This window comes from Ammospiza nelsoni, chromosome 31 (genome assembly GCF_027579445.1).
Source record: "Ammospiza nelsoni isolate bAmmNel1 chromosome 31, bAmmNel1.pri, whole genome shotgun sequence".
In the NCBI taxonomy this organism is placed as follows: Eukaryota; Metazoa; Chordata; class Aves; order Passeriformes; family Passerellidae; genus Ammospiza; species Ammospiza nelsoni.
In genome coordinates, this window is record NC_080663.1 from 2,102,088 (window position 1) to 2,122,464 (window position 20,377).

At 52.8% G+C, this 20,377-nt stretch overlaps 2 protein-coding genes across 4 annotated transcripts in view; both read left to right on the top strand.

The window, feature by feature from the left end:
- LOC132085611 (class I histocompatibility antigen, F10 alpha chain-like) overlaps nt 1-20,377 on the top strand; it is a 777,359-nt gene that overhangs the window by 171,407 nt on the left and 585,575 nt on the right. The gene's annotated exons all lie outside the window — the stretch shown is intronic.
- Nucleotides 3,902-16,013, top strand: LOC132085589 (zinc finger protein 239-like). The gene is made up of 4 exons (XM_059491057.1): nt 3,902-3,986; nt 4,555-4,712; nt 14,102-14,167; nt 14,321-16,013. The coding sequence occupies exons 3-4, from the start codon at nt 14,146-14,148 to the stop codon at nt 15,409-15,411; spliced, it is 1,113 nt and encodes a 370-aa protein (XP_059347040.1). The 5' UTR covers nt 3,902-3,986; nt 4,555-4,712; nt 14,102-14,145; the 3' UTR covers nt 15,412-16,013.

Genomic DNA, 20,377 nt, shown 5'->3' on the forward strand with positions numbered 1-20,377 from the left:
CCCGCCCCTTTTCCCGCCCCATTCCTTCTCTGTCAAGCTACGCCCACTTTTGTTTCCCTCCAGGCCCCGCCCCTTTCCCACACCCCCATTACTTGCCCGCTTTTTCCCGCGCTCCCCTTTTTTCGCATCCCAGTCCACGCCCTCTCCCTTCCCCATTGGCTGCCGCTTGTGGAGCTCCGCTCCTTTTCTACTCTCCCATTCCTCGCCTTTCCAATCCACGCCCCCTCCCCGCTCTGCCAGTCTCCATTGGCCGTCCGGCGTGGCCCCGTCTCCCCGTGGGCGTGACTACAAGCCCGATCGGCGTTGATTGACAGGCTCCGCTCAGCGGCGGACCCACCGGGACCCAACGCGGGCCGGGGACTCGGGGGGGCCGGGGAGGGGCTGGGGGCGTTTCGGGGGGGTTCAATCAATGGGGGGGTGCCGGGGGGGGGTCCTAGTGAGTTCGGGGGGGGTCCCATGGATTGGGGGGGGTCCTGGTGAGTGGGAGGGCAGTGAGGGGTCGGGGGTGGGGGTCGGGTCCCATGGATGGTGGTGTCGGTGTCCTGGCGCACTGGGGGGAGCTCATGGATCGGGGGGTCCCAGCGCTTTGGGGCAATCGGTGAAGGGGGGGAGCAGTGAATGGGGGGGCCCTGGTAAATTGGGGGGGGGTCCTTGATGGTAACGGGGCTGGGGGCAGAGGCAGGGACTCAAGGCACCATTAGGCAAACAATAAATCGGTAACACAGTGCACACATCAACGGATAGATTATATTGTACCAGCAAGCAGCTGCAAGGGATTATCAGTCATCAGTATCAATACCAAGCACCATAGCAAAATACTTGTGATCAATAACAACAATTGCAAAAGCCAATACAGGAATTGCAAAAGCTAATTATTGTATTGTCATTTATAACCCGGCTCCACTGCAGCCACGGCGGAAAGCTGCCTCTGCTGAAGGCACCGAGGGGGCTCATTCACCCCCTGACCTGGTACCATGTTCCTGCATGTCCCTGCGTGTCCTCAAAGTGTCCCTGCGTGTCCCTGAGCATCCCAAGTGACAGTACCCCAGGAATTCCCATCAGGATTTTGGACAATTTCAAAGAAAATTTCCTCCAGCCTCCGCGTCACCTTTTTGTGCCCTTCCCCCAGTGTCCCCAAGACCACCACGATGTCCCCGAGCGCCCGGGCAGCGCTGGGGAAGCCCTGTCCCCTTGTCCCCCATGGCGTCACCTCCCTGTCCCGGGTGACAGCGGCCACCAACGTCCTCAGCGCCAGCGTCACCTCCTCCAGCTGCCCCAGCACATCCGCAGTGACCTCGTTGGTGGCCGTGGTGGCCTCGGCGCTGGCCCTGGTGGCCGCCACCTGCCGGGCGCGGTCATGCAGGCGCAGGGCCATGTCCCGCTGGTGGCCCCGCTGGTGGCCAGGTGATGCTGCAATGTCCCCAGATCCTGCCAGGCCACCTTGCAGGACACGGCCACCATGGTCAGGGCCAGCAGCAGGTGACCGTCCTCGGCCACCCCCAGGGACACTGCTGGGACATGGGGACACTGGAACAGGTGGCACCAGGGACACGGCAGTGCCACCAGCCCAGTGCCACCTGTTCAATCCCCGTGTCCCCGTGCCACTGCCACCAGTCCTGTCCCAGTGTCCCCAGTTCCATCCCAGTGCCACCAGCCCAGTGCCACCAATTCCACTCCAGTGCCACCAGTTGTATCCCACTGTCACCACCCCGGTGTCCATAGGTCTGTCCCAGTGACACCACCCCTGTGTCATCATTCCAGTGCCACCAATCCGGTGTCCCCAGCTTCATTCCAGTGTCAGCAACCCAGTGCCACCAGTTCTGTCCCACTGTCAGCAGTATTTTGGGGGGTTTGGGGGATCCCAGGTGGAGTTTGGGGGCTCCCGGGGGAGTTTGGGGAAATCCCAGATAAAGTTTGGAGGGTCCTGGGGGGGTTGGGGCGATCCTGGAAGGTTTGGAGGTCCCAGGTGAGGTTTTGGGGGGTCCCAGGTGAGGTTTCCAGAGAATTGGGTAATCCCAGTTGGGAATTCCCAAAGATTTGGGGTTTCCCGGGTGAGAACACGGGCCGGGGGTTCAGGGGAGCCGAGGGGCTCAGGCCTGGGAGCATTTGGGGGGCTTCAATCAATGGGGAGGGCCTGGGGGGTGCCGAGGGGGAGGCGTGGTGAGTGTGTGGGGGGCTCTCATGGATTTGATGCCTCAGGTTTTGGCTTTTCTATTTTTCAGATTCTGTGTGGCTTTGCTCTCTGGGTCTGGACTTCATGTTAAGGAATGCTGAGCTCTGTTCACAGAGCAGGGAGACAAAACAATTCCTGCTCTAGCTGGGAACGCAAGGACACATAATCCAAACTTCAGGCCCAAGAGCATAAACAACGGGCACTGAAGAGAGAAAAACAAGAAGGATGGGACTTCATCATCTAAAGACATAATTGGACAATTAACGCCAATATGCAAATGGAGCAGAACTTATAAAAGTGACAGACCTCGTGACCGGCCGTCCATTTTGTGGCCATTTTGGTGCATCTTGGGCATAGCCCTGGCTGGGCTCTTGTTCTGCCCAAGGTGTATCCACGGAGGCCTTTTAACAAATGCCTGCTTTATTGTGTAACCGTGCCTGGCCTCTGTTCTAGGTCAGCCTTGTGAAGGCCTCAGTTTGTGGCGAGCACGAAGGGAGCCGAGGCACCTGGGCAAGGCTGGAGCAGAGGCAGAGGAAGGTGCAGCTGCTGCCGCCAGCCCGCGGCACTGGCGGGGCCCAGGTGCGGGGCAGAGGGTGCGGGAGGCCGAGAAGCTCGGGAGGAGCGAGAGAGGCGTGAGCGGCTGCAGGGGCGCTGTGTTTATCGGGTGAGCGCGGTGGGAAGGGGCGTTTTGTGCTCGGGAGCGCAGCGGGTGCGGGGCTCGCTGTGCCCCGGGCCGGGGAGGGCGGGCGCTGTGAGCAGCGGGGTTGGATTGCGGGGCTGGGCTTGGCCTGGGGCCGGCAGTGCTGGCGCAGGGATCGTTCCCGCCCCGCCGCTCCGGAGCGCCGCGATCGGAATCTCGCTCTTTCTCTCTCTCGTTGGTTTTTTTAAATTTCTTCTCAGAGCTGTTAAAATTCCGTGTGTATATTCTGGTGCGAGTGCTGTAGTGGTAATATCCCGAGAGGCAGTCCCCTAAGTTTAGCACTGAGTAACCCACGCTGCAGCACTTGGAGGGGGCTGTGCCCCGTGGGATGGACTCAGCTTGGAGAAGTTCCTGGAGAAGTCACCGGTGGGAGAGAACCCAGGGTGCAGCAGGGGAACGACTCCTGTCCCTGAGCAGAGGGAGAAGCCCCGGGGCATGAACTGAGCCCGGCCCCATTCCCTGTCTGCGGCACTGCCGGGGTACGAGGCGCAGCTGGAAGGAGGGAGGCGGGGAAAAGCTGGATTTAAGGGTCTTCACTTATTTTTTATTATCCTGCTCTGAGGTTTTGGAGTTTTCTGTCAGAAATCTCTCCCCTCCCCCACTCATCCACAGGGTTTGGGGCGGTTTCCCATTTCTAGGGGAAATCAAAGCGATGCACTGATGCTCCTAATTAGGGGTAGGAGAAGTGAGGCTCCAGGGCTTCTCGCGGAGCCGGAGCCACCGAAGCCGCAGTGCCGGGAAAGCCGTGGCGGGCGGTGCGGAGAAGTTTGTTTGGGTTTCAGCTCAATCCCCCTCGGGCCCGAGCCCGTTCCAGGGCTGTTCCTCAGCTCCGGCTCTGCCCTCACGCAGCCCGGGGGGCCCTGAGAGCGCGGGACGGGGCTGTGCCGTGTGCAGAGCCCGCCCCTGGCTGGGATTGGGCGATGGTGCCGTCAGTCGTGGTTGTGGCGCACTGATTGGTGGGAGCGGGGCGGAGCCGGGCCCCGGTGGCGGGCTGAGGGCGGCCGTGGCTGGGCAGCGGCGGCATTGTGGGAGCGTGTGTGCGGTGCCGTGAGCGGCGGCAGCGGCCGGAGCGCGGTGAGGTGGCTGCGGAGCTCGGAGGCGGCCGCAGCGCAGGTGGGAGCCGCGCTGGGTTGTGCGGGGCCTCGGGGCTGGCTGCGGGCCTCGGGGGCGGCAGGGGGCTCGGGCGGGTTCGTTGTGCCGTGTCCGGCGCGTGTTGCCGCTGGCGTGAGGGCGCTGCGGGAGCGGCTGCCCGCGGTCTCCTTGCGGCCGCTGCCTCGGCAGGAGCCGCTGGCGGAGCAGCGCTGGCTCGGCCCGGTTGCTGTGGCTGGGACAGAGGGGGCTGCCCCGTGCCCGGGGCTGTGCGGGGAAATTCCCGTGGCCGGAGGTTTCTGTGCCCAGAGGAGACAGCGGAGTCCTGTAAAAGTGGCTTTTTTGCTGAGCTGAGGGAGAGGCCGTGGGGCATTTGCCGTGCGCTCTCTGCCATTGTTGTAGTTCGCAGTCTCCTTTTCATCCTCATTTTCCCGGCCTTATCTCCCTCACCCTTTGTGCACTGGCTGAGGTGCTTGGTAGGTTCCGACCTCCCGATCCGCCAACTGCATGTCCTCGTTAATGTGCACCCCCACTTTTGCATAACAGCCGATATTCATGGCTCTGTTATGTTTTTTTTCTTCTCGAAGTTCAGGAATTTAGCGGGTCTTTCCGTGAGCAGCAGTCCATGTTACTAATTAACATTAATTGAAGCTGGTGGTTTCGCCTCTTACTTCCTTATCTACGAGTCCCTGGCCCCTCGCTCTGCTACTGAATGAGCTGCACTCTCAAGGTGTGGAGCATGGTAAAAAGGTGAGAGTTGCTGTAGCACATCAGCGGAGAAACGGCATTCGTTTAACCCATGGTCTGCCAGGGAGCCGCAAAACCCTGTCCCATTCCCATCCTTTCCACGTTTGAACCAATACATGAGCTGCTTTTTTTGTTTCCGTTGTTGTTTTTCTTTTTTTTTTTCACCACTTTTCCTTTGTCATCTATTTGCCAACAGCAGTTTGAGTAAATTAATTTTCCACAAACTCCTCCTTTTTCTGCTAACAGATGATCTGATCCCATCCCATGGTTTAGTGTTGTGTTCCTCATTTCAGTGGGTTAGTCAGCAGGAGGGTCAGGAGCTGGAGCTGTTTGGTTGGTTATTGTGAGGGCAGCTTGTAATCTAATGATGCCATTGAAATGAAAAATTGGTTCTGTGGCTCCTGATATGAATTGGTTGGGGTTCGCAGGGCCTGGTCCATGGTGTTGTAGGATTTGTTCTGCTGGCCGTTCATCTTTTCCCCATTTTTGGCCGCTCTCTCCAGCCAGGGCTGCATCATTTGACTGCTTTTGTCTAATTAAATCATCAAATAGTTGTAATCACAACTGATTTCCCTGAATTTATGGTAGCAAAAAATCCCCAGTGCTCTAATATACCCTATATAACACAGACTGTGCCAGCACATGTTGGAGTGGGCAGAGGGATGATTCCCCCCATTTATTTATAGTGAAGTTTTCACAACATTCTCCATTTGCTATTTCCCTTTGCAGCTTCACCCGTTTCTGTTGCAGGGTCAGATATCCTCCCCCTGGGCTCTGCCTTGAGCTGTGCAAATTCCATCAGTGCCAGCAGGCAGAGCTTGGGGTGAGGGCAGAGGGAATCAGCCCAATTCCTTCCCCAGGCAAGAGACCCAGGTACCTTGTCCACACTTTGCCCAGCAGTGTTCATTTGCATTTCTAAAGCTCCTCTGGAGGCTGCCTGGAATGGAGCTTCTCTACCAGGGCAGCCCTCTGGTGAGTCACATGTGGCCCCCTGCCCCGGATCTGCTTTTTTTAAAAAAAAGTATTAACTATTTACAAGTTACAAGTATTATGAGTGAAAAGTACTACGGTTAAAGCTCTTCAGTTTTGCAAAATGTGATGTAAAGGCGAACATGGAAAAACCTCCACCAAAAATTGATTCTCACACTTCTAACCCAAACCTATCTGACAATATAAAGTGGGAATATTAAGAACAATCTTTCTCATGTTATAATTTTGTCTCTTAAACTGGCAGGGAAAACAAAAACTCTCTAAGAATCTCTTTAGTGTTAGAGAGTCAAGGCATTCCTTGGTTCTGGCCAGGATGTGCAACAGAAATAATTTCTTTCACAAGTAGCCCGGCTGTGCAGAGAAAATCATTCCATGCCATGTGAGTTTTACTCGATTTTTCCTAAACTTTATGTAGAACCTATCTAAATCCACTGCTTTAATGTTCATTGCTTCCAAGTTGTGTAAGGTTTTAGTATTTGGTTTCCTGTTGGACCCGGATTTCTTCGACTGTGATGTGTGAATTTGGTCTCCACACTCCTGGATTTCCTTCTCAGCCTTTTCCAGCCCAGGTGTCTCCAGCTCTGCCGGGGGCAGTGTCTGGGGTAGCTGTTGGTTGCTGTTTGCTGCTGGGCAATGTTGATGTTTTGTTCCTGGTCGTTATCTCTGTAGGTGTCATTGGGCTGTTCCCAGTTTGTTGGAATGTGTAACTCATCTCCATTGAGTGCTGTAACACCCTGTAAATAAAAGCTTTAAAATTCCTTTCCCAAAGCAAAGACAAACCAAGCCTGGGTAGAGAAATAAGGTTTAAAAGAACCACACTCGGTACATTTTGCAGCAGTGCAGTGGCAGGCAGCCCAGAGTGTGGGTGTCAGTGAGCCCCAGAGTGGAATTGTGCCGTGGTGTTCCCCAGCAGCTGTGGCAGTGCAGGCCCAGCCAGCGCTGAAGCTGCAGCAGTGGCAGCAAGGCTTGGCCCCAGTAGCTGGAGATGGCAGAGGAGGGTGGCCAGGATTGCAGAGGATTCCAGGCGAGGATCTGTGGGCAGGCGCAGGGGCTTGGCCCGCTGTGGAGCCCTGGCTGCTGCTGCGTTGCCTTCAGGGTAGGCTCAGGGGCGGCCTCCCATCCTCCTGCTGCGGGCGGGAAGTGCAAATCTCCGGGGCTTCAGAGCCCTTGAGGCCAGGCTGAGGGGTCCCCCCGTGTTGAGCTGTGCTGGCGGCTGTTTCTGGCCTCAGGGACACTTGGCATGGGCCCCTTGGCCACCGGTGGTGCTGCTTTGCACTCCTTAGGCAGGAGCCGATGTCCTGGCTGGGTGTTGGCAGCAGCAAAGTGCCAGGGCAGGCTCTGTGCCAGCCCAGCTTCCTGTGGGAGAATGTGCCTTGCTATCTGCTCCAGTGGTTGCTGAAGCAGTGAGAATTGCTTTTGCCCCCCTGTTAGGTGCCATGGTGTCAGCAGAAGATATTGAAGCCTTCCTGCTCAGGGCATTTCAGTGCCAGGCTCTCACAAGCACCCACAGCTGTGCGGGTTGAGCTGAGCATGGGGCGGTGACCTGCGCTGTGTCTGATTCCCCTTCCTTAATAACAGCCTGTCTTGTAGCTCTTCTCCCTTCTGTTGCCCTTGCAGAGCCATCCACAAACACATTTTCTCCCTCAGGCCAGGGAATGTCCCATCATCAATCTGTCCCAGCCTGGGTCTGGAGCTCTGTCCCTTGAGTGCAGTCCTGGGTTCCTTGCCAGCCCCTCTCCAGGCTGTTCAGACAGGAGGCTGGGTTAAACCCTTGCCCTGTCCTCAGTTCTAAATCCTCTTGCACCATTGAACAAGTTTCATAGTGTAATAACCGAGCCCTGCTCATCCATTTAGAGGCTCTTTTGGTTGTCAAAGCTTTACCTTGATGCCAGAATTGAATCTAGGAGATCCTCCTGTTGTCATCAGTTTTCAGGCCTCAGCTCCCATGAAAGCTGTGGCTGCACAATTTGCAGACAATGAGGCCACTCTCTGGCCACTGGGTTGAACATTTTAGCACAAGAATTCCTTTGGCAAGATCCTGTTTAACATCCACGTATAATTCAAATTGTTTTTCCCTGTCTGGAAGGCCCAGGCCAGCCACCTCAGTTAATCTTCATTTTAACCTTTGAAAATTCTGTGTTTCCTCTTCCTGTCCATCCATCCAGTTTGTTGACTGGCAGGATAGGAGTGTTGTAGGGAGACATCCCTTGCTCCAAAAGCTCTTCCTTTATCAGGGACTCAATACCAGGCTGTGAGCCCTTCCTTCCCTCTCTTGGAACAGGGAATTGCTTGTCCTGGTTGCTTCAAAGTAATTTGTAGAGGCTCCATATCTAATTTTCCCTCTTTCCCTGGGGCTCCCCCACTTCGGGGTTCACTTCAGCATGGGCCTTGTCAGACTTTTGGCACAAAGGTAGAACAGAACTGGCCTCTGTATGCCCTTTTACTGTATTAAAATCCAGCACTCAAATTCCTTCCTAGTTAATTACAATCACAGGAGGAAGAAAAAGAAATTCATTTCCTTCACATCTATCCCTCCCAGCTTCTAATACTGGTTGAACAAATCATAGCTGCTCATCTTTCCCACTCATTCCCCGAAAAATTAAAACATTCCTTTACTATTTTCCCTCTTTGTGTAAGATTCAGAGTCGATTGAGAGGCCCCTGTGTCCATCAGAAAATGCCTCCTCTCAATGCAGACTCACCCTGAATGTTCTCAAAGGCTGCAGTGTGGAGGGTCCCTGGTGTGATGGGAGCTGTGACAGCCCTGCCAATCCATGTCCATCAAGGGGTGGACTTGCTGGTCCGAGGGTGCTGCTGTCTGTGCTTGCAGTGTCCTTGTGCCCTGCAGCTGGAGCCCTGGTTCCTTGCCAGGGGCTGTTTGGGTGGGCTCTCCCCTGCCGAGGAGGGCAATGCCTCTGCCAGGTGCTTGTGGCCGAGCCGTGCCCTGGGTGCTGGGGCCCCCTTGGGCCCTGGGGTTGATCCCTCAGGGGCTGTAGGAGCTGTGCCCTGGCCTTTGCCTTCAGCTTGGCCTTTTGCTGCTCCCTTCTTGCACTCACCTGCTGTGCCTTTGTGCCCAAGTGCTGCAGGGCCTTCTTGTGCCCCTCCTGCAGCCCCCTCAGTGCCTGTGGGTGCTTGTCTTGCTTTACAAGAGAGGTGTCTGCTTGGGAAGGCAGAAAAAGCCTCTCTTGGAATGGAGAATGCAAACCCCGTCCCTCCTGATTTTTAGAATGGTGAAATCAAGGGGCTCTCAGGCAAAGATATGGGAATAGGAATACCCGTTCTTTACTAGTGTGTATAATAAAGCAAACAAACACCAACAGCTGCGGCACTGACAGCAAACAGAGCCCGGACCCAGTCCCGGCCTTTGGGCTGCGGCGCTTTGCCCTTGGGTGCAGTTCCGGGCACGGCCGGCAGGGGCGCTGGTGGCTCCCGCGGGGCGGGGGAGCGCATCCCTCCCATGGGAACCTCTCTGAACGGAAATAGAGCAATCCCTTCATCTAAATCTTTCACTTTTTTACCTTCTCTAGCCTTTCTCCTCTGTTTAGAGAAAGAATTTGGAGAAGGCTGCCTTTTAACTGAGCTCCTATTGTTTCGATAAGGTGCTTCCTGTAGAGAGAGAGAGTTTCACTGAACAGCCGGAGCTGTGGTTACCAAGGGGCCGTAACTCAGAGCAGGACGGGGTCAGGGGAGGATATCCCGCCGAGGCTCGGTGGGATTGTGGGCAGGGTCTGCTGCCGGAATCGCCAGAGGGGGATCTTCCCGTGCAGCTCAAGCCTGGAGCGTGGGTAGCCCCCACATGGCTGATGGCGGCTGATCCGGCAGCTGCCGGCAGAGCAAAGGCAGGTGGGAGAGCCCGGCAGCAGCGGCGGTGCCCAGCGCAGGTGGCACGGGCAGGGCAGCCGGGGATGGGATGGCTGGGACCCCCCCTGGGTGCGGTGGGCGCGGTGACCTCGGAGCAGGCGGCAGGACAGAGCAACCCCCATCTTCCCCAGCATGGCCGGCAGAGCGGCCGCGGGCCAGGCAGTGGGAGCAGGGCACACAAATTGAGCGACAGCGCCGGGGCAGGTGGAGCTGCCCTGGGCAGTGAGGCCGCACCTGGGATGGAAACCGGGGCAGGCGGAGCTGAGGCGGGCAGCGAGCCGGGACTCGGGACAGGCGCCTGGGCCGCGAACGGAGGGGGCAAGACCTGCAGAGGATGCCACTCTCTTTCTGATTTTTCCTCTTGTTCTCTTCCCTTTCATTTCCCCATTTTCTGTTCTTGTTTTTTTCTCGGAGGTTTCTCATACTTTAAAGACTTTTATTCTCCTAAAATCTCCTGTCTTACATATGGCATATTCTCTTTCTTCTAGATTAAATGGGTTTTTTTTACAAATAAACACTGAACCTAACAAATCCAAACTTCTGCTTGGATACTTTGAAATTGCCAACCAGCTAACTCAGGACCTCTTAATGTTGTTTTTCTCATCACCTTTTTATTTATCCTTTGCAAATTAAGCATCTTTCAGTTCCTTGCTTGGCTACTCCGAGAATCCCAGTGCGCGTATAGTTCCTTAAAAAATGATCACACAGCGCTTGAGTACCCCAGCGGGTTTTCTGATGCAAGTCTTCTAATATTTTCCTAGAAGCACATTTTATTTAGAAATTGTCTTCTATCAAGAAGTTTCCATTTCCCTGATTTCTCTTGTTCACTTCCTGTGTTGTGTAATTATTTTTTCTCAGCTTCCCTAATCTTTGGAATTTCCAGTTTTTCCTCGTTTGGAGTTAATGTTAACATCACTCTTTCAGCTCCATTTTCCACTGCATCCTTAGCTTCGTGATCCGCCAAATTATTTCCTCTTCTTTCAGGCGTCTTTCCCTTCTGGGGTTCCATAACATGTACTATAGCTATCTCTTTTAGGTGATTGTAATGCCTCTAAAACCTCTAAAATCATTTCCTCATGTACTAGTCCCTTTCTTCTTGAATTAAGTAATCTTTTTCCTTTTCAAATTTTTTCAAGGTATGTACTACTCTAAAGGCATACCTTGAATCAGAATATACCGTTCCTTTATTTTATGTTAAATATTCTAATGCTCTTTTTAAAGTATATAATTCACAAGGTTGAGCTTACTAGTTTAAGGGTAATTTCCCTTTTTCCATTGTTTGCATGTTTTTCCCATCGACTACTACATACTCTCCATTTTCCTTTTTTGCAAGGAGTTGTATCGGTTAGGTAACGTAACTCCCAAAGGAGTATTTTTTCTTTTTTTTTTCCCTGTATCCAACTTACTGGTTTTCTGTCTCATTTTTCAAGCTCTTATCTATTCATCTTCTGCCTCTGCTTTTCCCTTTCACTAACAACCTAAATACCACTTTTCTTTCAACTACACACACAAAAATAAAAAACTTTTTTCTCACACTACTTTCAGTACAATACACCTCCCTCCAAGGAAATATAGTGAAGCTTAAAATAGAGAATCTACATTACCTTTACTTTCATTTGTCTACATTCACTCACTTTTATTTCCCATTCTCTCCCACACATTTTTTCCCACCCTCAGGACACAGAGTGGATCCCTGTTGACAGAGAATCGCGGGTCCCTGTGGCCCCCCTCACCTTGGGGTGGCCTCTGGGTCTCAGTATCTCCGGGCCTCCTGGGAGGGCCCTGACTCTGCTGCCTCCGGTGCTGTTCACCTGTGAGGCTGATTTGTGTGTCACTCACACTCTTCAGCCACAGCCCCCTCACATGCCCTGGGGACAATGGCCCCTTTGCAGGTCACCTGTACCTTATGCCACAGCCCCCACATGCCCAGGAGAACAATGGCTTATTTGTGGGTCACACACTCCTCTTTGCACAGCCCCCCTTCCCACCCGCCAGGGAAGCTGAGGCTGATTTTGTGTTTGACTCACTCTCACACACAACAAGACAACAATAAGGTACCTTCTGTTATAAATGATCAAATCGAGAGCCAAACTTATAAGAAAATATAGTACACAAATTTATTAATTTGTCTGGAAGACGGAAGTTCGGTCATCTACACTACCAAAGCCAAGGGTCAGCGTCGAGCCTGGGTTCGGTGCTGGGTGAACACTGATCTGACCTCCGAATGTCAGTCTCCCCCTGTTCACAAATGCTGCCTGACGCAGCGAGTTCTTTTACAGTTTATTCTGCTCGAGGCAGAGATGACTGAATGTTCTTTGTGTCTCTTCCCATGCATAACCGTGTCTTTACCTGTGCAGAGGTGGACAAAGACTCAGTCCCGGTGTCTGATGTTGTCAGTAGACTCTGGGGAAGTCAGCATTCACATGCATCAGGGTGGGGCTGTGGATCATTGTGGTAGCTGTAATCTTCGAGGCGTTCATCACTCTTGGGTGGACCTGGTGACCAGGGGAAGCCAGCGATTATCGCCCTGGAAGCTTCTATTCTTTCATTAAAAACCCCGATGTTTATCTCAACCAAGTCCAGGAACTAGATGTATATGAATAATACACTGCTCCCTGCCAGGATGGTCAAAAGACATAGTTTGGATTTTACAACATTTTATACATTAATCACATGAATTATCTCTACCATATAATACATTTTAAAATCACTTATTACAAGTTTAGGTGTTTCTTGCCAGTCCCTGTGCTCTTGGATATCCCTCAACCCAGCTGTGTTGTCCAACCCCAGATGCTCTTGAGCATATCCTCAATCCGGCAGAATTTTGCTCAACTGTGGATGCTCTTGGAATGTTAATTCCTCAACCCAGCAGGTTTTAATTCTGGATTATCTTGGGCTCTCTTTTCCCTCAAACCAACAGCATTTTTAGGAGCCCCTTTTGTCCCATTTCCCAGTGGTTTGGGCTCGGAAACTCCTCTGCTCCCTTCCTCCGAGGGGTCCAGCCCCTTTCTGAGACCCAGTCCCAGTTACCCCGGGGGATTCTCTCACTCCTCTTATCACTCGCTGTGTCTCTTTACTGGCTGCTTCCCTTGAGGAAAGTTGGAAAGGCAGCACCGGAGACTCCAGCATTCACTTGGCAGGTCTGGGACAACCAGCCCTCGTCTCATTCACAGCCCAAAGCAGAGAATGAGGGGAGAAGGGAGCCCAGGAGCCCAAACAGCCCCGGCATCCCGAAATGGGGAGAGCGAAGCAGGGAGAGCTTTTGGCATTGCTGGGACTGCCAGCAGCCTGGGCAGGGCGTGCACTGAGGAGAAGGGGGACCCCCAATCCAAGCGTGACCCCCAGCAGCTGGGTCAGGGGGAACCTCCGATCACCAGAGGGGAGGGACCAGGGACGGGGAACTCCTGGGAGGCTTTTTCAGGGCTGAAACTTGGTGTTTGGGAGGTTTTTGTGGAGCCCAGATCGCCAGTGACTTGTAGAGATGGACTTGGGCAGAGTAACCTTCAAACTCAATGTTTTTTGGGGAAGATGAAAGAGGAAAGCCTTATAAATATGATTGTCTGGCAAAAGATTTTGTGAACATAAAATGTAAGGGGAAGATTGAAATGAAAGCAAGCTTTGAGATACCTCAGTTAGTGAACAACTGGAAAACAATGGTGTGGCCCAACTGAAGGTAATCCCCTTTTGATGAAACAATTCCCTCTTCTTGCAGACAGATCCAAAGGTCAGAGCAGACCCCACTAGCTCAATAGAAGGCGTCCAAAGAGGAGTTTTTAGGGTGTCGACGGAAGGAGACCAGGACATCAAGTTGATCATCACAGGCCCAATTTTATTGATCAGTACGGCGGGTTAAATACAGTTAATAATGAGCTTCATACATATTGCAAAAGTTGAGCTCAGGATTGGTCAGTTACATGTCAGCACCTACGCCTACTTCTGCATTCCTACGGTTCTACTTTTGATACTTTCTACATATTCTCAGGATATATTCAGGAATAATCTCTACTCCCTATCCTCATGTTGCAGCAAGGTCACTGCTTACCTCTCCTTTCAGCTTGCTGACTGCTGACTTTCCTCCTTCAGCTTAACCAGCGGCATTATGTCAGTATGGCCTTTCTCAGCTAACCAATTATTAATAATACTCTCCACATTAGGGTTTAAAATGTAACACAGTTTGGTGATGTCATGATTTTTATAGGCTGTTTTTAAAGGCTATAGGATTTGTGTCTTGTACTAGATTGGTTAGTGAGAAATAGAATATTCAACACAGAAGAAGATTTATTGTCTTGTAACGGGACCCTTACTCTCTTACGCTCTTCCCCTCTTACTCTCTTACCCTCTCATCCTCTCTACCCCTCTCTTCTCTCGGGCCTGCTCCAAGCTGTGCCTGGCAGTTCCCAGCAGGGCCCTGCACCCAGGCCCTTTGCATAAACTGCAAGTTCCACGCCCTGGCTTCAGAGCTCTCTTGTCTCCAACTGTCCCGACCGTCCTACCCCCCGACACTCCTACAAATGTGCTCATCCCTTGTTTTCCCCAAACCAGGATTTCCCATTGCCGAGGCCTGGGAGGCTGCGAGGAAGAGGAAGATGCCCCAGGACACTGAGGCAGGTGAGGAGGAAGTCAGTGCCCCTTTCCCCTCTGTGCTGCTCCATCTCCCAGCCCAGAATGGCCCTGGCTGCAGCTCAGGCCTGGGGGGATCTCCTTGCCCTTGCCTGTGGCATGGAGGCAAATCCCATCCTGTCCTTGTCCTTCCTCCCCCAGAGCAGGAGCTGAGCATGGAGAGCAGGGAGGACAAATGCCTGCGGCAGAACCTGGTGGAAGAGGCCGTTTTGAGCGGCTCCACGGCGCAGGAAGCCAACAGGGAGGAAAAGCCCCGGAGATGCCGCACGAGGAGGGGCTGCAAACGCAGCTGGCAGGGATCTGAGGGGGAAAGAGCCAGCCTGGGCCGGGAAGACGGCCAGAGACGGAGCCAGAGCTTGGAGCTGGTGCTCCATGAGCAGCTCCATGATGGGGAGAAGCCCCACACGTGCGTGGAGTGTGGGAAGAGCTTCAGGTGGAACTCCGAACTGATAAGGCACCAGAGGACTCACACTGGTGAACGGCCCTACGAGTGTGGGCAGTGTGGGAAGAGCTTCAGGTGGAACTCCAACCTGATCAGCCACCAGAGGATCCACACTGGAGAGATGTCCTATGAGTGTTCCAAGTGTGGGAAGTGTTTCAGCCGGGGCTCTCACCTGAACCAGCACCAGAGCACCCATACTGGAGAGAAGCCCTATGAATGTGGACAGTGTGGGAAGAGCTTCAGCCTGAGCTCCAGCCTGATCAGGCACCAGAGGAACCACACTGGAGAAAGGCCGTACAAGTGCTCCGAGTGTGGCATGTGCTTCAGCCTGAGCTCCACCCTGGTCACGCACCAGAGGACCCACACTGGGGAGAGGCCCTACGAGTGTTCCAAGTGTGGGAAGTGGTTTAAGACCAGCTCCCATCTCCTCCAGCACTATCGCATTCACACAGAGGAGAGGCCCTTCCAATGCCCCGACTGTGGGAAGGGATTCAGGTACAACTCCCACCTCATCACCCACCGGCGCATCCACACTGGGGAGAGGCCCTACAAGTGTGATAAATGCAGGAAGAAGTTTCCGACCAGCTCCAATCTCCTCCGGCACTATCGGATTCACACAGAGGAGAGGCCCTTCCGCTGCCCCGACTGTGGGAAGGGATTCAAGCAGAATTCCAACCTCGTCACCCACCGGCGCATCCACACAGGGGAAAGGCCCTACGAGTGTCCCCAGTGTGGGAAGAGCTTCTCCAGCAGCTCTAACTTGACCCAACACCAACAGAGGCACCACTAAGGGAAGCCCTGCGAGTGCCCTGAGTGTGGGCAGAGCTTCGTGTGCTGCTCCAGCTCCATCCCCCACTGGAGAAGGCACTTTGGGCACAGCCCTGGTCACTCACATTCCCTGTGATCCATGTTGGGAACACACCTGGCTGCTTCTACTTGTAATTTCACCTTAAGTTTTTTCTATTCTCCATCTCTTTGCACTGCAAAAGCCAAGAGGAATCAATCTGTCACCTCCAAACCACTCAAATCCCAGTGAAAACAGCTCAATCTTACCCCAAAAAGAACTCAAACCCACCTCAAAAAACTCAATCCCATGCCAAACTCACTCAATTCTGCAGCCATCAGGCTGACATGAGGTTGGGAAGTGATTTAGAGTTGTGGGATCTCAATTAGAGTGGTGGCATGGAGATTGTGTGGGGCTGGGTGTGTGGGATGTATCTGACAGCAAATAAAACTCTGAGACTTACTGATTTCTCTCCCGTTCATGTTCAGTCTGTTGCAGTTCTGTTTGCAGAGTGCCGCCTTCTCAGCTCATTGTCTTGGTGTCCCATTTTCTCTCCTGCCTCTCTTTGCCTGCTCTGTTTCTCTCTCAGTGTCTCCCTGGACCCACGGACCACCAGAGACCCTCCCCTGATTTAATTGACCCAGGCACCACCAGAGACCCTCCCTATATTTAATTGCCCCAATGACCACCCAATACCCTCCCCTGATTTAATTGACCCCTGCTACCAAAGACCCTTCCCTGATTTATCTGAGCTTTCCATGCGTTAATTGACCCCTTCCCTGAATTGACCCCTCCCCTGATTTAATTTAGCCTTTTCCTGTTTTGATTCCCCTTCCCCTGATTTAATTGAACCCTGCCCTGATTTAGATGTCCCCACAGACCCTCCTGTGATTATTTATTATTTTATTTCCCAATTATTATTTTAATTCCCAGTCCCAGAAGCTGAAGTCCTGAAGGCTGGCAGGGAAATGTGTCTGTAGGATTTTGCTCCATTTCCCTACAAGGGCGGGAACATCTTTTCCTGGCTGGGAGCTGGAATTGCAGACTTTTGGAATGTGTGCCGGGCAATACGGACTGGGATCAAACATGGACTGGGATCAAATCGGGGTTGGGATAAAATATGGACTGGGATCAACTATTGATTGGAATCCTACAGTGTGGGATAAACTGGACTGAGCTTATATAGACTGAGATCAAATACGGGCTGGGATCAAATATTAATTGGGATAAAAATGGACTGGGATCAAATATGGACTAAAATCAACTATGGACTGGGATAAACTGGACTGGGATCAAATCAGGACTGGGATCAGCTTTGGACTGGGAAACTCTTTGGACTGGGATCAAATATGGACTGGGATCAAATATGGATTGGGATCAAATGGACTGGGTTCCTACAGACTGGGATAAACTGGACTGAGATTATATAGATGTCACGGTTTGAGAGGAAGTTAGTTTTCTGGGATATGAAGTGGTCAGGCCAATAGGTGCTCACATTTGAATACTGGCACCTGGTTTGGCCACTGGGGACATTGGATACGCCTCTGAGAACTCAGGGGTTAAAAAGCAGAGCACTCCCGGGGGAAGCTCTCTTGGGTTCCATCGAGGGAAGCAAGTCGGACCTCCCCTGCCCAGCTCCTGGCTGGTTTGGGGCTGGGTGAGGTAGGCCTGGCCCGAGGATGGAAGGGTGGAAGAGCCCCGAGAGGCATCGGGCAACCACACCTTCCCCCAGGAGACAGAGAGACAGAGCGCCTGTGCCACCGTGAAATTTGATATCCTGTGCTGGCAGCACAGCCCGGCTGGCTGAGAAGGGTCCGGCAGCTGTGGGAGCTTTGGGTGGGCAGAGCTTGAGCTTTTAACCCTTTTTTGGACAAGGAAAACTTTGCAGAACATTAACCTTTCCTAGAAGAGAGATAGGAGATGAAATGGAGGAAGGAAATGTGCAAGTGTGAAGGTCTGGGCAAGTGAAATATGTTGGGAGAGTAGAGAAGAATCTTAGGTGGGAAGAGATGATGGAGTGGCCTTAGCTGGACTTTTCCTGTATGGCCATGGACAGAACCATGTTTCCTGTGACACAGAGACTGCATCCAGGGGGAGGAAATGGCTCAGAGCCAAGAGGGTTCAGTGTTGGTACCCCTCAGCCCCAGGGGGTGAAATTTTGGAGGCACAGGTGTCCCAAAGGTGAGACTGTGCCCTTTTTGGAACGGGACAAAGCATCCTTAAAAGGACAACCCTAGAAGCAGCTCTGGTCCATGTGCAGTGGTGAGAGCACTGGACATGGAAGGAAGAGGTCACGATGGCAGATGTTCTCCAGGCAGTGCCACAAGTGATGTGGAAACACACGAAGTTTCAGCAGTGTTTCCTGGGGAAGCCTATGGCACAAGAAGGACTCCTCCCCTCTTGATGAACTGAGAATTGATTACCTAAAGGGTGGTGATGGACCGAGAGTTGGAGATTTGGGGGATAGATGTATTGGAAATTTGGTGGGGCGGGGGAGGAAATATTTTTGGAAAGTTTTCATTTTCCCTGTGTGTTTCTTGTTACTTAGAGTTGTAGTTTAGTTAATAAAGGTTTCTTTATTTCTAAGTGGGGGCCTGCTTTGCTTATTCCTGGTCACATCTCACAGCAGACACCAGGGAGCATATATTTTCAAGGGGGCACTGGCATTGTGCCAGCATCAAACCGTGACACCTACGCTGCCAGGTGGCCTTTTTCCACCTCTCCAGCCATCCCCACAGAGCATTGGCTACCATCCATGAATCAGTGTAGAGGTAGAGCTTTGGCCATTTCTCTCCCTTAGCAATGTCCAGGGCCAGCTGAACGGCTTTGAGTTCTGTAAGTTGACTTGACCCACCTTCTCCTTCAGTAGCCTCTGCCACCTGTCGTGTGGGGCTCCATACGGCTGCTTTCCACTTCTGGTCCATCCCTGCGATGTGACAGGAACAGTCAGTGAAAAGAGCGTAGTGCGTTTCCTCTGGGGGCCGTTGGTTATAGGGAGGAGCCTCTTCAGCCCGTGTCGCTGGTTCTTGTTGCTCTTTATCAGTAAGACCAAAGTTCTCACCTTCCAGCCAGTTTGTAATTATCTCCAAAATCCCAGGATGATTCAGGTTTCCAGTACAGGTGCACTGTGGGATAAGAGCAATCCGTTTACTCCGTGTAGCGTCAGTGGTGTGGTGGGGGGTGGGAACCTTTCCTTTGAACGTCCACCCCAGCACCGGTAGTCGGGGTGCCAGGAGGAGTTGTGATTCCGTGCCAATCACCTCTGAGGCAGCCTGGACTCCTTCACAGGCAGCCAAGATTTCCTTCTCTGTGGGAGTGTAGTTGGCTTCTCACCCTCTGTAGCTTCGACTCCAAAATCCCAGTGGTCGGCCTCGAGTCTCCCCAGGCACCTTCTGCCAAAGGCTCCAGGACAAGCCATGGTTCCCGGCTGCAGAGTAGAGCACGTTCTTCACCTCTGGTCCTGTCCTGACTGGGCCAAGGGCAACTGCATGAGCAATCTCCTGCTTGATCTGGGCAATGGCTTGTTGCTGCTCAGGGCCCCAGTGGAACTCGTTCTTCTTGCAGGTGACCAGGTAAAGAGGGCTCATGATCTGACTGTACTCAGGAATGTGCATCCTCCAAAAGTCTATGGCCCCTAGGAAAGCTTGTGTTTCTTTCTTATTGGTGAGTGGAGACATTGCTGTGATCTTGTTGATTACGTCTGTAGGAATCTGATGCCGTCCATTAACAAGGCCTCTGATCAGCCTTATCATGAAGCAGAGCCTTGGTGCTCAGGATCTCAGTCCCTGAGGAGGGACTGGGTGCCCGAAGCCAGCTCAGGCCAATGCCGCGGGGCTACCTTTCTAGCCAGCCTGGTGATATTCAGCTCTACAATGATTAGCAGCTCTTAGGACCTCAGCTCTTTGCTTGCTAGGTAGTGGAGCTCCGGGCAGCAGCAGACGGAGAGAGGAGAAGGAGAAGGCAGAAGCTGTTCCATGGAGAAGGCTTTATTTGGGGGTCTTCAAAGGGTCTCAGCTCTTCTTCTTCTGAGCTAATCGGGTACAGTATGCTTCTTTTATAGGCTTGGCAAGTATCCAAACTTGACCAATGGCAAGGGATTAGGGGGACCATAAAATGACCGATAGGTAAAGGCTACCACGGCATTGCCTTACATGGTTATAGAGATAGTTTATAGGGCAGATGTCCATGGAGTCAGGAAGCTTCCTTGCTGCTGTGCCAGCATTCCTTTTGTTAGATTCTCCCCTTTCCAGGCAATCTGGATCAGTCCATGGCAGATGGTGGGGCTGTGCTTCCACCCCTGGGGCAGTCGGTTCCAGGTGTACTGCACTCCCCTCCATGTGAAAGCAAACTGAGGCCTGCATTCTGCTGCCAGAGGAATGGAGAAAAATGCATTGGCAATGTCTATAGTGGCAAAGCACTTTGCTGCCTTGGACTCCAGCTCGTACTGGAGCTCTAATATGTCTGGCACGGCAGCGCTCAGTGGTGGAGTCACGTCATTCAATGCACGATAGTCCACAGTCAATCTCCATTCTCCTTCAGATTTTCACACAGGCCAAATGGGGCTGTTGAAGGGTGAGTGGGTCTTGCTGACCACCCCTTGGCTCTCCAGCTCTTGGATCATCTTATGGATGGGGATCACAGCATCTCAAGTGGTTCTATACTGTCGTCGATGCACTATGGAAGTGGCAATTGGCACTCGTTGCTCTTCTTTCATCAGGCATCCTACTGCAGATGGATTCTCAGAGAACCCAGGCAAGGTGTTCAATTGCTGGATGCCCTCTGTCTCTACAGCAGCTATTCCAAATGCCCATCTGAGTCCTTTTGGGTCTTTGAAGTACCCACTCTGAAGGTAGTCTATGCCCAAAATACATGGGGCCTCTGGGCCAGTCACAATAGGATGCTTCTTCCACTCATTTCCCGTTAGGCTCACATCAGCTTCCACCAAAGTGAAATCCTGGGATCCCCCTGTCAC